Here is a 15,366-nt window from a genome sequence, read left to right on the forward strand (position 1 = left end):
TTTTTGATGCCACAATCTCAAATTTGCACTGTTTAATTAAAATTAAGCTGGTATATGGTTATAAATCAGTGTCAGACGCAAGAGTATATTCCAGTCCCTTTTCCAAGTTAATAATGGCTGACCAATATAAACAAAACAAGCCCCTAAATCACTACCCACAAATTGTGCAGGTTCAACCTCTGTCTGACTACAAGGAACCACCGTAAATTTGCTCACACCATTAAACTGGAAACAAGTATTTCCCTATCAAAGTGGACAATTTCAAAACTGTCTCAGGTTATGTGGCATGTGCAGACACAGATATATTAACTATTTAATAGATCCCTATCTCTCCTTATTCCAAAATTATGTCCATGTAAATGAAAGTAAATATTTTCTAAAAATCAGACAAATCATATCATAAGCCCACATTCTTGTCAATAAAAAAACTTCCTGACTTGTACAATGAGAGGAAAAAGGGTAATAGACAGGCTGGGTTTGAAGTGTCACTCAAAAGAGCATGGTGCATTTCCAATGGAGAAATATACTGAAGAACCACAGGCTTTCCAAACCAGTAGAAGCCTCCCAGAAAGGTCCGAGACCCACTGTATAAAAGCCTGTTGAATGCATGTACACACACCTGAGCATGAATGTGCACAAGATAATAAAGATGTGGACATGCCGGCATTGGACTGGGGTGAACACAGTAAGAGTTTTAACAGCACTAGGTGAAAGTCCAACAGGTTTATTTGGTAGCAAATACCATTAGCTTTCGGAGCGCTGCTCCTTCGTCAGATGGAGTGAAAATCTGCTCTCAAACAGGGCACAGAGACACAAAATCAAGTTACAGAATACTGATTAGAATGCGAATCCCTACAGCCAACCAGATCTTAAAGATACAGACAACGTGGGTGGAGGGAGCATTAAGCACAGGTTAAAGAGATGTGTATTGTCTCCAGACAGGATAGCCCGCAAGTCCAAGAGGCAAGCTGTGGGGGTTACTGATAATCCGACATAAATCCAACATCCCGGTTTAGGCCATCCTTGTGTGCAGAACTTGGCTATCAGTTTCTGCTCAGCGACTCTGCGCTGTTGTGTGTCGTGAAGGCCGCCTTGGAGAACGCTTACCTGAAGATCAGAGGCCGAATGCCCACGGCTGCTGAAGTGCTCCCCCACAGGAAGAGAACAGTCTTGCCTGGTGAGTGTCGAGCGGCGTTCATTCGTCCATTGTCGTAGCATCTGCATGGTTTCCCCAATGTACCATGCCTCGGGACATCCTTTCCTGCAGCGTAGACAACGTTGGCTGAGTTGCAAGAGTAGGTACCGTGTACCTGGTGCTTCACCTGTGCTTAATGCTCCCTCCACCCACGTTGTCTGTATCTTTAAGACCTGGTTGGCTGCAGGGATTCGCATTCTAATCAGTATTCTGTAACTTGATTTTGTGTCTCTGTGCCCTATTTGAGAACACATTTCCACTCCATCTGACGAAGGAGCAGCGCTCCGAAAGCTAACGGTATCTGCTACCAAATAAACCTGTTGGACTTTAACCTGGTGTTGTTAAAACTCTTACCAAGATAATATACACATGTATGCAAATATGAATGAGGGCGAGAAACCTTCCATTAACAATGCCATCCCCTACAATGTTGCCAGACAGAAGGAAGGCAATTACCAATACACTGTACTCCCAGTCTATTCACCGAGTGTAACAATATCAATGAAATATGCCAGCTCAGATAACAAGTGACTCCACAGAAACTACTTGAAAAGCAAGCTTGCAACAACTTGTATTTATTCGATATCAGTGAATAACACTTATTTAAAAATAAGTAAGAAGTCTCACAACACCAGGTTAAAGTCCAACAGGTTTATTTGGTAGCACAAGCCACAAGCTTTCAGGAGCGCTGCTCCTTCATCAGGTGAGTGGGAGTTGTGTTCACAAACAGGGCATATAAAGACACAACTCATTTTACAAGATAATGGTTGGAATGCGAGTCTTTACAGGTAATCAAGTCTTAAAGGTACAGACAATGCGAGTGGAGAGAGGGTTAAACACAGGTTAAAGAGATGTGTATTGTCTCCAGCCAGGACAGTTAGTGAGATTTTGCAAGCCCAGGCAAGTCGTGGGGGTACAGATAGTGTGACATGAACCCAAGATCCCAGTTGAGGCCGTCCTCATGTGTGTGGAACTTGGCTATCAGTTTCTGCTCAGCGATTCTGCGTTGTTGCGTGTCGTGAAGGCCACCTTGGAGGACGCTTACCCAAAAATCAGAGGCTGAATGCCCGTGACTGCTGAAGTGTTCCCCAACAGGAAGAGAACACTCCTGCCTGATGATTGTCGAGCGGTGTTCATTCATCCGTTGATGTAGCGTCTGCATGGTCTCCCCAATGTACCATGCCTCGGGACATCCTTTCCTGCAGCGTATCAGGTAGACAACGTTGGCCGAGTTGCAAGTGTATGTACCGCGTACCTGGTGGATGGTATTCTCACGTACATTAGGGAGACCATGCAGACACTAGGACAATAGATGAATGAACACCACTCGACAATCACCAGGCAGGAGTGTTCTCTTCCTGTTGGGGAGCACTTCAGCGGTCACGGGCATTCAGCCTCTGATTTTCGGGTAAGCGTTCTCCAAGGCGGCCTTCACAACACATGACAATGCAGAATCGCTGAGCAGAAACTGATAGCCAAGTTCCGCACAGATGAGGACGGCCTCAACCGGGATCTTGGGTTCATGTCACACTATTAGTAACCCCCATGACTTGCCTGGGCTTGAAAAATCTCACTAACTGTCCTGGCTGGAGACAATATACATCTCTTTAACCTGTGCTTAACCCTTTCTCTACCCACATTGTCTGTACCTTTAAGACTTGATTACCTGTAAAGACTCGCATTCCAACCATTATCTTGTAAATTGAGTTTGTGTCTTTATATGCCCTGTTTGTGAACACAATTCCCACTCACCTGATGAAGGAACAGCGCTCCAAAAGCTTGTGGCTTGTGCCACCAAATAAACCTGTTGGACTTTAACCTGGTGTTGCGAGACATCTTACTGTGCTTACCCCAGTCCAACGCCGGCATCTCCACATCATTTAAAAATAACACAGACAGGTTTAATTTTGTTTGACCACGTGGGGAATGGAGGTACTGTTGCTTTTATGCAATGGATACAGCAGCCTTGCTGTGGTGTGCAAAGATGAAGTGAGATTGGCAATGTTGAGAGGAAAACATTAGAGACATTGGTTTGGAAGTTTGTGTGGATGAGTAGCTAGAGCATGGAACTTTCACAGGTCCATCATTATCCTTCACTAAAACCCAAGGGACATCACCAATTGATTAGAAGGACCAGTTTCTGACCACTGTATAGAACCTCATTGGACCATAACCATTCATTGTGGAAAATCTGGCTGTCGATGTAAGTTACCAGACCACAATCTGCTTTGCACAGTTGATCAAGAGACAAGAACTATCTAATGGCTACTCACCAACTTTGTTAAAAGCTTCATGGAGCTCTTCTAGCTCATCCTTGGCAATGTGTGTTACAGTATCCATGTCCTTTACACGTATTAAAACCCAACCTCAGGTTACAGATTCAAAGCTAGAAGGGGAAAAGCAAAATACTTTAATTTCAGACCATAAACATCAAAGCCATATCTTATCCTTGTATTGTCATGCCTTGAGGCAATGCGGTGTGTAGGAATTTGCTAAAAATCTCTTACCATGACCATGCTGGGATGTTCTGGCCCCACTTGCTGTCAGGATCTTTTGGTCCCGCCAAAAGTCAATGGACTTTTGGCTGTCTGCTGCATCCTACAGCAAGTCCTGCCATGGCAGTGCCAGAAAATCCCAGCCCTAGTCTTCCAACATTGCTTTGCTCTGGAAATCACAACTACTGTGTGACCCAGCTGCTCTATGGGAAAGTAAAGGGTTAACTGCCCCTGAACACATGCTAGGGACTGCACCAGAAAAAGGACTCTACAAATTGAAGAAAAAGACGACCGTGATCTGTTGGAACTTACTTCAATTGCCCCACAAGCAAATTTTGGGGTCACACAACCATTTCCAATCTACACAATAACAGAAAATAACCTGCAATTAACTTCAGCAATCAAATCTAATAAATATAATTAATCTGAGCTGATCAATCCAAAATCGTGACTAAGAACAAGTGGCCTCCAACTGTTTTCGGAAAATATAGCTACTACAGGTGAAGCTGCATGCAGCTATACTTCCTGAAAACACAACACTTGTCATGTTACAATCGCATATCCTCCTATTTCTCATGAAGAACGCTATGCAGGTTCGACTGATAAAGATACACCTTTATTCCATTGGCACCGCAAACTCCCTGATGCAGCATCTATCCCATCAATGGGACATATGCTTTCAAGTAAATTCTATCCCTGCCCCTTACACATCAACTGAGACAGGATTGCAAACAATTCATCTTGTCACAAAACCCATTCCACATTTAGACAATAATATAGAAAATTCAAACACATAGCGGGATTTTCTGGCCGTGCTCACCCCAAGACTGGAAAATCCCACCCGAGGTCAACAGACCTTTGCGTAGTCCTGTCCCAGCCACTATGATTCCAGTGGTGGAAAGGGCAGGAAAATTGTGCCCACAATGTTTCCTCAGCAATATCCTTTGTAGGTTGGAATAAAACAAATTCCACACAAGGTGGTAACAAAGTAAATAGGTCAACGACCAGGTTTGAGGGGCATGCCAACAGTCCAAAATGTGCCAATATTTGGGCAATTTCCAATTATTTGGTGTCACTGCAGAGAGAGGGGAGAGGAGATGAAAGTTGCATTGTTACTCTTTGTAACTAAGCTCAGGGCTTAGCAACCATATCACTTCTGTGTGATCAGAATTCCTGCCAATCTCTAACAAAAGCTTTCAAAGTCAAATGGCGTGAGAAAGTAAATTTGGAATGTGTACATCTTGCAAAAACTAGCAATCATAGAACCATAGAAACCCTACAGTGCAGAAAGAGGCCATTTGGCCCATCGAGTCTGCACCGACCACAATCCCACCCAGGCCCTACCCCCATATCCCTACATATTTACCCACTAATCCCTCTAACCTACGCATCTCAGGACACAAAGGGGCAATTTAGCATGGCCAATCAACCTAACCCGCACATCTTTGGACTGTGGGAGGAAACCGGAGCATCCGGAGAAAACCCACGCAGACACGAAGAGAATGTGCAAACTCCACACAGACAGTGACCCAAGCCGGGAATTGAACCCAGGTCCCTGGAACTGTGAAGCAGCAGTCCTAACCACTGTGCTACAGTGCCGCCCAATCATTGAACTTCCTCAGGTTGTGACCACTTACCCAATTTCCTACCATAACCCAAGTCTGCCATGGTCTAAGTACTCACCATTCAAGGACATTTTTTTATTTATTCATGGGATGTGGGCGTGGCTGGCTAGGCCAGCGTTTATTATCCATTCCTAATTGCCCTCGAGAAGGTGATGATGAACTGCCTTCTTGAACCATTGCAGTCCATGCTGTGTAGGTAGACTTACAGTGCTGCGGGATGGTAAAAGATAAGAGTTCCAGGATTTTGACCAAGCTACAGTGAAGGAACAGTAATATATTTCCGAGTCAGGATGGTGTGTAGCTTGGAGGGAAACTTAAAGGCAGTGGTTAACAAACTATGATTGGGCTGAATGTTTGAGGAGAATAAATCCATATTGTCAACTTATTCCAAAATAACTTGAGACAAAATGTCATATGATAAAATGTACACCCAATCATGCCCACCAATCACAAGAGGCTTAGAAGAATCCACAGTCACACACGTGCGATCTCCTTAAAGTGATAATAGTTAATTCCACCAACAAATTATTTAAAACTGCTTAAAAAGTAGAATTTGTACGGCAACATTTTGAAAATCATTAAAAGCAAATTATTGCAGATGCTGGAAACTGAATCAAAAACAGAAAATGCTGGAAAATCTCAGCAGATCTGACAACAGCAATGGAGAGAGAACAGAGCTAACTCTTAGAGTCTAGATGACTTCATCTGAGCTGAAGACGATTGGAAATAGGATGAGATTTATACTGTTGTGGTGAAGAGGGGAAGGATAGAGGGCCAGCGGTTGGTGGAGATTGACAAAGATGTCAGGGACAAAAAGATAAAGGGAATATAAATGGTGGTGATCATGGTTAAGAAGAGTGCTGATATTTGCATATTACGAGATCAGAATGTGTAAATGGCAGAACAAAGGTAAACAGTGTGTCAAAGGACAACAGCTGTCTGTTAGGCTTGTGACTAGATGGCATGCGGTCTTGTATTTATGTGTGGTGAACCACTGTAGTTGTCTGTTTGTGATAGTTATGTGATATGCCTGGACACGCCCCTGCTGCCTCAATCCGGGGCTCCGCCCTCCTCGGGGTATAAAAGGTGACTGCTCTCTGCCCCTTTTGCCTCAGTTTGGATTAGCTATCGGTTTGGAAGTGCTCCAGTTCTTTGTTAATAAAAGCCTGTTGTTTCGCAACATCTAGTCTTTGCGTGAATCAATGGTGCATCAATTTTATTAACAAAATTTTTGAAATGGAGCAACTCCTGAAACCTGACAAATTGGACTTGGATCCACAGGCAGTCGGCACCTCTAACTCTTTTGATCACTGGCTGCGTTGTTTTGAGACCTTCATCGCCTCCTCCTCCTCCATTGTTGTAACAGACATCGACAAACTGCATGTGCTCCACGCCCGCGTCAGCGCTCACGTCTTCGCGCTGATCCGAGACGCAGAGACTTACCAGGAGGCAATCGATCTCCTCAAGAGCCAGTACAACCGGCAGCCGAACGAGGTCTACGCCAGACACCTGCTGGCCACTCGCAGACAGCAGCCCAGGGAATCGACTGAGCAATTCCTGCGCGAACTGCGTGCATTCGGCAGAGCCTGCAACTGCAAGGCCGTTTCAGCCGCCCAAAACGCCGACGACCTGATCAGAGATGCTTTTGTCGCGGGCATCAGGTCGACCTATATCCGGCAGCGCCTGCTGGAACAAGGTGGGCTGGACCTGAAGAAAACTGTGGAACTTGCCGGCTCACTGGAGGCAGCGTTCCGGAACCTCAAGGCCTACACCCCCAACCACGAGGACGCACCCTGGACACTACAACCGCAGCCATCGCTGTACCCGGGAGGGCCGCAAACCTACGCCACACCCCGTCCCAAAGCCGAACTGACCACTGCGGCAGTCCCCGGAGGCCCGAGGTGCTACGTCTGCGGCCTGGAGAAGCACCCACGACTACGCTGCCCGGCGAAAGACGCAATCTGCTTTGGCTGCGATAAGAAGGGTCATTACCTGAAAGTTTGCAGGGCAAAATCGGCCCCCAGGGCCCAGCAGTGCTGTGTGTGATCCGCGGGAGGGACTGCCTTCGACGCCATCGACCGCGTGCAACCCACGGAGGCCGCCATCAGCCACGGGAGCTGCCATCTTGGGTGACATCAGCTGAGTCACGGGGGCCGCCATTTTGGGAACCGTACACCCCCGCATCGCCTAACCCAACAGTGGCCTCGGTTGCGTTGGACCAGTCCAGGCCTCACCAGCTCGCCTGGTCGATGATGGGCATCAAGGTAAACAGCCACACTACTAACTGCTTATTTGACAGTGGGAGTACAGAGAGTTTCATGCACCCTAACACGGTGAGTCGCTACGCACTGCCAGTACAGCAATCAATCTCCATGGCTTCGATGTCCCGGTCGGTGAATGTCCTCGGCTACTGTGTAGCAACTCTGACTGTACGGGGCACGGTGTACGACAAGTGCAGGCTCCTCGTGCTGCCACAGCTCTGCGCTGCCGTACTACTGGGGCTAGATTTCATGTGCCACCTTGGGAGCGTCACCATGGTGTATAATGGGCCTTTCCCCCAATCTCCGTCCAAAATCCACAGCTATCAGACCAGCCACCACGCACCACCTGTGGTCTCTCAACTCTCAAAGTCGCCCCTCCCTCGCTCTTTGAACACCTCACCCCCGACTGCGAGCCCATTGCCACCAAAAGCAGACGGTACAGCGCTGGAGATAGAGCGTTTATCAAGTCCGAGGTGTGACGCCTCCTGGGGGAGGGGATCACTGAGGCCAGTACCAGTCCCTGGAGAGCCCAAGTGGTGGTTGTTAAGACTGGGGAGAAAATTTGCATGATTATTGACTACAGTCAGACCATCAGCCGATACACGCAACTGGACGCGTATCCCCTTCCCCGCATCTCTGACGTGGTCAATCAGATTGCACAATATCGGGTGTTCTCCACCATTGATTTGAAGTCTGCATACCACCAGCTCCCTATCCGCCCGGAAGACCACCAATAACACTGCCTTCGAGGCGGATGGCCGTCTCTACCACTTCCTTCGGGTCCCCTTCGGCGTCACCAACAGGGTCTCGGTTTTCAGCGTGAGATGGACCGAACGGTGGACGAGAACGGGCTGTGGGCCACCTTCCCGTACCTTAATAACGTCACCATCTGCGGCCATGATCAGCAGGACTACGACGCCAACCTCCAAAAATTCCTCCACACTGCGGCACTCCTGAACCTGACCTATAATAAGGAGAAGTGCGTAATCCGCACGCACCGCCTCGCCATCCTTGGTTGTGTTGTGGAGAATGGGGTTATTGGCCCCGATCCCCACCGCATGCGTCCCCTCCTGGAACTTCCCCTCCCCACCACCCTCAAGCACTGAGGAGATGCCTAGGCTTCTTCTCGTACTACGCCCAGTGGGTCCCCAATTATGCGGACAAAGCCCGTCCGCTCATCAAATCCACATCTTTTCCCCCGAGCGGCGGAGGCCCGGCTGGCCTTTGACCGCATCAAAGCGGATATCGCGAAGGCCACGATGCACGCTGTTGATGAATCCATCCCGTTCCAGGTGGAGAGCGATGCGTCTGACTTTACCCTAGCCGCCACCCTTAACCAGGCGGGCAGACCCGTGGCCTTCTTTTCGCGCACCCTCCAGGGCCCTGAAATTCGACACTCCTCTGTCGAAAAAGAGGCACAAGCCATCGTGGAGGCGGTGCAGCACTGGTGCCACTATTAGCTGGCAAACGGTTCACCCTGCTCACGGGCCAACGGTCCGTTGCCTTTATGTTCAGTAACGCGCAGCGGGGCAAAATCAAGAACGATAAAATTTTGAGGTGGAGGATCGAGCTCTCCACCTACAATTACGACATTTTATACCAGCCTGGGAAGCTCAATGAGTCCCCAGACGCCCTGTCCCGGGGGACCTGTGCCAACGCGAACCTAGACCAGTTACAGACTCTCCACGATGACCTCTGCCACCCGGGGGTTACCAGGTTCTTCCACTTCACCAAGGCCCGGAACCTGCCCTATTCCATCGAGGAAGTCGGGTCTGTAACCAGGCACTGCCAAGTCTGCGCGGAGTGCAAGCCGCACTTCTATCGGCCGGACAGAGCGCACCTCATCAAAGCCACCCGCCCTTTCGAACGCCTGAGCATTGACTTCAAAGGCCCCCTCCCCTCCTCTGACCGCAACATATACTTCCTCAACGTCGTTGATGAGTATTCGCGGTTCCCCTTTGCTATTCCCTGCCCAGATATGACCTCGGCCACGGTCGTCAGGGCCCTGCACAGCCTCTTCACCCTGTTTGGTTTCCCCAACTATATTCATAGCGACCGGGGTTCCTCTTTTATGAGTGACGAGCTGCACCAGTACTTACTCTCCAAAGGCATAGCCTCGAGTAGGACCACCAGCTACAACTTCAGGGGGAACAGACAGGTGGAGAGGGAGAATGTGACAGTCTGGAAGGCCGTTTTATTAGCTCTCCGGTCTAAGGGTCTTCCAGTCTCCCGCTGGCAAGAGGTCCTCCCTGATGCGCTACACTCAATTAGGTCACTACTGTGCACAGCTACCAACGCCACCCCTCATGAACGAATGTTTGTTTTTCCCAGGAAGTCCTCCTCGGGGACCTCACTACCATCGTGGCTGACGTCCCCAGGCCCTGTCCTGCTCCAGAAGCACGTACAGACCCATAAATCGGACCCCCTGGTCGAAACGGCCCGGCTCCTCCACACCAACCCCCAATATGCCTATGTGGTGTATCACGACGGGCAGGAGGACACGATCTCCATTCACGATCTGGCCCCCGCAGGTACAATGTCCCACGGCCCCTCACCCCCAGCTCCCAACGTTGTCTATGATGCACCAGAGTCGCAGCACACTCATTTAGCCCCCCGTGTACGGCACGCCTGAACCCCAGGAGCAGCCTCCGCACACTCGGCAGTCTGAAGGTGCTACGGACGGCTTCACCGGTTATGGACTGGCGTCTGACTCATCACCGCGGCCTCCTGAACCAGCACCACGGCCGACACTGCGGCGGTCGCAGCGGCAGATCAAGCCCCCGGAGAGACTGAACTTGTAACTTGAATCAATAACTTGTGACTGTCATTCCACCACCTCACCCCCGCCAAACTTTTTTTTAAAACAGGGGGTGAATGTGGTGAACCACTGTCGTTGTCTGTTTACGTGATAGTTTGTGAGATATGCCTGGGCATGCCCCAGCTGCCTCAATCCGGGGCTCCGCCCTCCTTGGGGTATAAAGGTGGCTGCTCTCCACCCCTTTTGCCTCAGTTCGGATTAACTATCGGTTTGGGAGTGCTCCAGTTCTTTGTTAATAAAAGCCTGTTGTTTTGCAACGTCTAGTCTTTGCGTGAATCAATGGTGCATCTATAGGGTGAATGCTAACTAACACTGGTGGTGGAGGAAGAGGCCTGAAAGCAGACATAGGGTTAGTCTGGAGGGACACATTTTAAGAATGTGGCATGGTAGCACTGCTGCCTCACAGCTCCAGGAACCTGGGTTCAATTCCTGGCTTGGGTCACTGTCTGTGTGGAGTTTGTACATTCTCCCCATGTCTGGGTGGGTTTCCTCCGAGTGCTCCAGTTTCCTCCCACAGTCCAAAGATGTGCTGGTTAGGTTGATTGGCCATGGTAAGTTTCACCTTAGTGTCCCAGGATGTGTAGGTTAGAGGGATTAGTGGAGTAAATGCGTGGGGTTGTGGGGATAGGGCCTGGGGTACAATTGTTGTCGGTGCAAATTCGATGGGCCCAATGGCCTCCTTCTGCACTGTAGGAATTCTATGAACTTCTATAAGAATGGCAAGAGGGATATGGGAACTTGAGGTCTTACTGAAGTCAAGGGAAGGCAAGGTCCGACAGGCCTGCTGGGGACAGGGTCTAATTAATTATTGCTACAATGGAACAAATCAAAGGAAAGGAAAGGGCGACCTGATAGAAGTCTACAAGATTATGAGAGGCATGGACAAAGTGGATCGTCAGAAGCTTTTCCCCAGTGTGGAAGAGTCAATTACTAGGGGGCACAGGTTTAAGGTGCGAGGAGCAAGGTTTAAAGGAGATGTACGAGGCAGGTTTTTTTTTTTTACACAGTAGTGGGTGCCTGAAACTCGTTGCCGTGGGAGGTAGTGGAAGCGGATACGGTAGGTGACCTTTAAGGGGCGTCTTGACAAATACATGAATAGGATGGGAATAGAGGGATATGGTCCCTGGAAGGGTAGGGGGTTTTAGTTAAGTCGGGCAGCATGGTTGGTGCAGGCTTGGAGGGCCGAAGGGCCTGTTCCTGCACTGTAATTTTCTTTGTTCTTTGAAAGCCTTTACAAGAATCAATTAGAGTTGAAGGAGGAGTGACATAAAAGGGTCAGTTCTCTCCACAAGAGCAAATATTTGCAGGGTTAGCTGCTTATTGGCAAAGAAAAGTTATATTTGCCAGTTATGCAAGAACACTACTAGGGAAGAAGGTGGCCTTCAGGTGGGACTGTTTAAGGGAAGAGTACATCAAGCTGGCAAGACAGGTGAAAACACAGAAACGATGAGTTATATACTGGCAGAAGAACATGCTGGTATTGCTTGTATTATACACGCAAACCGAATCCAGCACATGCTGCAAGGGGCTGGAAAGGAAGATTCACAAGTGTTATACAAGAGTAGGAAGGAGGAACTATTAAAGGAGCAGGAACACTGCATTTCACTCTTAGGCCTGGATACTCACTCCAGACATGGGAAATTTGCAAAGTTAGTGGAACATCAATCTCTGAGGGTTGTAGGATTGGAGGACGTTACAGAGATTGGGATTAACTTAGAGTGTATTTTTCATCAAAGTATTCTACAAGAGGAAGAGCGCTGACAAAATAAATTCTTACTTCAAAATAGATCTGCATGAGTAACTGAAAGGAGCTGCATACAAATCTCCAAAGACTGACAAAAAAAAGTGCTGATTCAATTAAGTCAGTCAAAATATAAAACATTTCAGTTTTTCTAAATGGGTAGAATTTGAGAACAAGTTTCTTTTTGCCTTCTCCACACTCCCCACTGCCTGATGCTTCTACCAAGCCACAAAGTTGAGGAAAATTGTCATGGTTTGATCACCAATGTTCTCAGTGGTGAAAGGGATTGAAAACGGTAGGATGGGAAGGGAGAGATTTAAGTCTGCAGTCCTGTTCCTGAACATTTTCTATTGACCTTATTCACCCTGCCCTCCCTTTCTAGATAGCTACACATTTAATGGATCAGGTGAATCAGACAAAGCTAGGTTGCAGGTGGCTTTGGCAACCACTCACCTTATTGTCAAACAAGAATGGCCACTCAGGCAAGGGCAGCTGGTAGCGATGCAACTATACAACAGCATAAACCACTGCCCATCAGAGAGAGTAATGTGGAGATGCCAGCGTTGGACTGGGGTAAACACAGTAAGAAGTCTCACAACACCAGGTTAAAGTCCAACAGGTTTATTTGGTAGCACAAACCACGAGCTTTCGGAGCGCTGCTCCTTCATCAGGTAAGTGGGAGTTCTGTTCACAAACAGGGCATATAAAGACACGAACTCAATTTACAAAATGATGGTTGGAATGAAAGTCCTTACAGGTAATCAAGTCTTAAAGGTACAGACAATATGAGTGGAGAGGGGGTTAAGCAAAGGTTAAAGAGATGTATACTGTCTCCAGCCGGGACAGTTAGTGAGATTTTGCAAGCCCAGGCAAGTTACGGGGGTTACAGATAGTGTGACATGAACCCAAGATACCGGTTGAGGCCGTCCTCATGTGTGCGGAACTTGGCCATCAGTCTCTGCTCAGCGACTCTGCGTTGTCGTGTGTCGTGAAGGCCACCTTGGAGAACACTTACCTGAAGATCAGAGGCCGAATGCCCATGACCACTGAAGTGTTCCCCAACAGGAAGAGAACACTCTTGCCTGGCGATTGTTGAGCGGTGTACATTCATCTGTTGTCGTAGCGTCTGCATGGCCTCCCCAATGTACCATGCCTCGGGACATCCTTTCCTGCAGCATATCAGGTAGACAACGTTGGCCGAGTTGCAAGAGTATGTACCATGTACCTGGTGGATGGTGTTCTCACGTGAGATGATAGCATCCGTCTCAATGATCCGGCACATTTTGCAGAGGTTGCTGTGGTGTCATGGTCACTGTTCTCCTGAAGGCTGGGTAGTTTGCTGCGGACAATGGTCTGTTTGAGGTTACTCTGTATACACAGAATCTGCTCAGATGATGAGGATCGCAACAGACACCTCCAAACGCTGAAAGATGCCCTCATAAGAACAGGATATGGTGCTCGACTCATCGATCGACAGTTCCGACGTGCCGCAGCGAAAAACCACACCAACCTCCTCAGAAGACAAACACGGGACACGGCGGACAGAGTACCCTTTGTCGTCCAGTACTTCCCTGGAGCGAAGAAGCTAGGACATCTTCTCCAGAGCCTTCAACATGTCATTGATGAAGACGAACATCTCGTCAAGGCCATCCCCTCACCCCCACTTCTTGCCTTCAAACAACCATACAACCTCAAACAGACCATTGTCCGCAGCAAACTACCCAGCCTTCAGGAGAACAGTGACCACGACACCACACAACCCTGCCACAGCAACCTCTGCGAGATGTGCTGGATCACCAACACGGATGCCATCATCTCACGTGAGAACACCATCCACCAGGTACACGGTACATACTCTTGCAACTCGGCCAACGTTGTCTACCTGATATGCTGCAGGAAAGGATGTCCCGAGGCATGGTACATTGGGGAGGCCATGCAGACGCTACGACAACAGATGAATGAACACCGCTCAACAATCGCCAGGCAAGAATGTTCTCTTCCTGTTGGGGAACACTTCAGCGGTCACGGGCATTCGGCCTCGGATCTTCAGGTAAGCGTTCTCCAAGGTGGCCTTCACGACACACGACAGCGCAGAATCGCTGAGCAGAGACTGTTAGCCAAGTTCCGTACACAAGGATGGCCTCAACCGGGATCTTGGGTTCATGTCACACTATCTGTAACCCCCATGACTTGCCTGGGTTGCAAAATCTCACTAACTGTCCTGGCTGGAGACAATACACATCTCTTTAACCTGTGTTTAACCCTCTCTCCACTCGCATTGTCTGTACCTTTAAGACTTGATTACCTGTAAAGACTCGCATTCCAACCATTATTTTGTAAATTGAGTTTGTGTCTTTATATGCCCTGTTTGTGAACAGAACTCCCACTTACCTAACAAAGGAGCAGCGCTCCGAAAGCTCATGGCTTTTGCTACCAAATAAACCTGTTGGACTTTAACCTGGTGTTGTGAGACTTCTTACTGTGAGAAAGAGGCCAGAGAAAAGGGGAAGACAAACTGAGAGCCACGAACATTTATATTTGGTGTAGTGTAACTGCTCTATGTATTATTCCTGCGTGCATTATATTGTGGCACACAAAGTCGGAGCTTAAGATTGCTGCTGGTGATCACAAACCATTATTAATGTTGATACACCAGAGGTCAACTTCAGGAATACAGTTTATGTAAACACACACTGCTGCTCTCTACATCTGGGATTTCATGCTGAGGCAGAAGTCAAAGCAAGAGTCTTGAGGTCAGCAGTGCACGTATACAAAGTGCTACTCCAATGTACAAAAAGCAAATTGTTGGTGCAAAGAGGTTTTAAACTCTCAATTCTTTCGCTGTTAACTACACACAAGGAGTAACTAGTCAACCTGCTCTTGTGCTGCTTGCAGATTAACTGGATGTAGAGTGCAGATTTCAAAGTTCATCACCATCGAGCTACATCTGAAACATGGCCTAAAATTCACCCATCACAAACTGCTATCACAAAGCCTCTGGACTAGCCGCCAATTTACAAAAGTGCTTAAAAGTGCAAGCAACTTTGTTTAAAATGTTCTTTCTCTCTATCTCCACTACAGATTTGCAAACAAGAAAAACTTTAGATTTAAACAATATGGCACCTAGCACCTTGCCAGTCGAACATTCAAAACCAATGGTCACTGAATAAGTTTCTCATCACACTTTCCCGCTTCCAAAATATGATGTGCATTGGATTCAGTTTTACATGG

At 48.1% G+C, this 15,366-nt stretch overlaps 1 protein-coding gene across 4 annotated transcripts in view; it reads right to left on the reverse strand.

Moving 5' to 3' along the window:
- Positions 1 to 15,366, reverse strand: part of LOC144492815 (plastin-3-like) — a 130,107-nt gene that overhangs the window by 55,848 nt on the left and 58,893 nt on the right. For 3 of the 4 annotated variants that reach the window (XM_078211287.1, XM_078211288.1, XM_078211290.1), the window contains exon 2: positions 3,469 to 3,581. In XM_078211287.1, the coding sequence (XP_078067413.1) occupies positions 3,469 to 3,535 (67 nt within the window). In that variant the 5' untranslated portion in view covers positions 3,536 to 3,581. Of the gene's footprint in view, positions 1 to 3,468; positions 3,582 to 5,373; positions 5,526 to 15,366 lie in introns of all 4 variants that reach the window. The other variant, XM_078211289.1, reaches the window with a different exon arrangement.

Source organism: Mustelus asterias, chromosome 4 (genome assembly GCF_964213995.1).
Source record: "Mustelus asterias chromosome 4, sMusAst1.hap1.1, whole genome shotgun sequence".
Taxonomy (NCBI): Eukaryota; Metazoa; Chordata; class Chondrichthyes; order Carcharhiniformes; family Triakidae; genus Mustelus; species Mustelus asterias.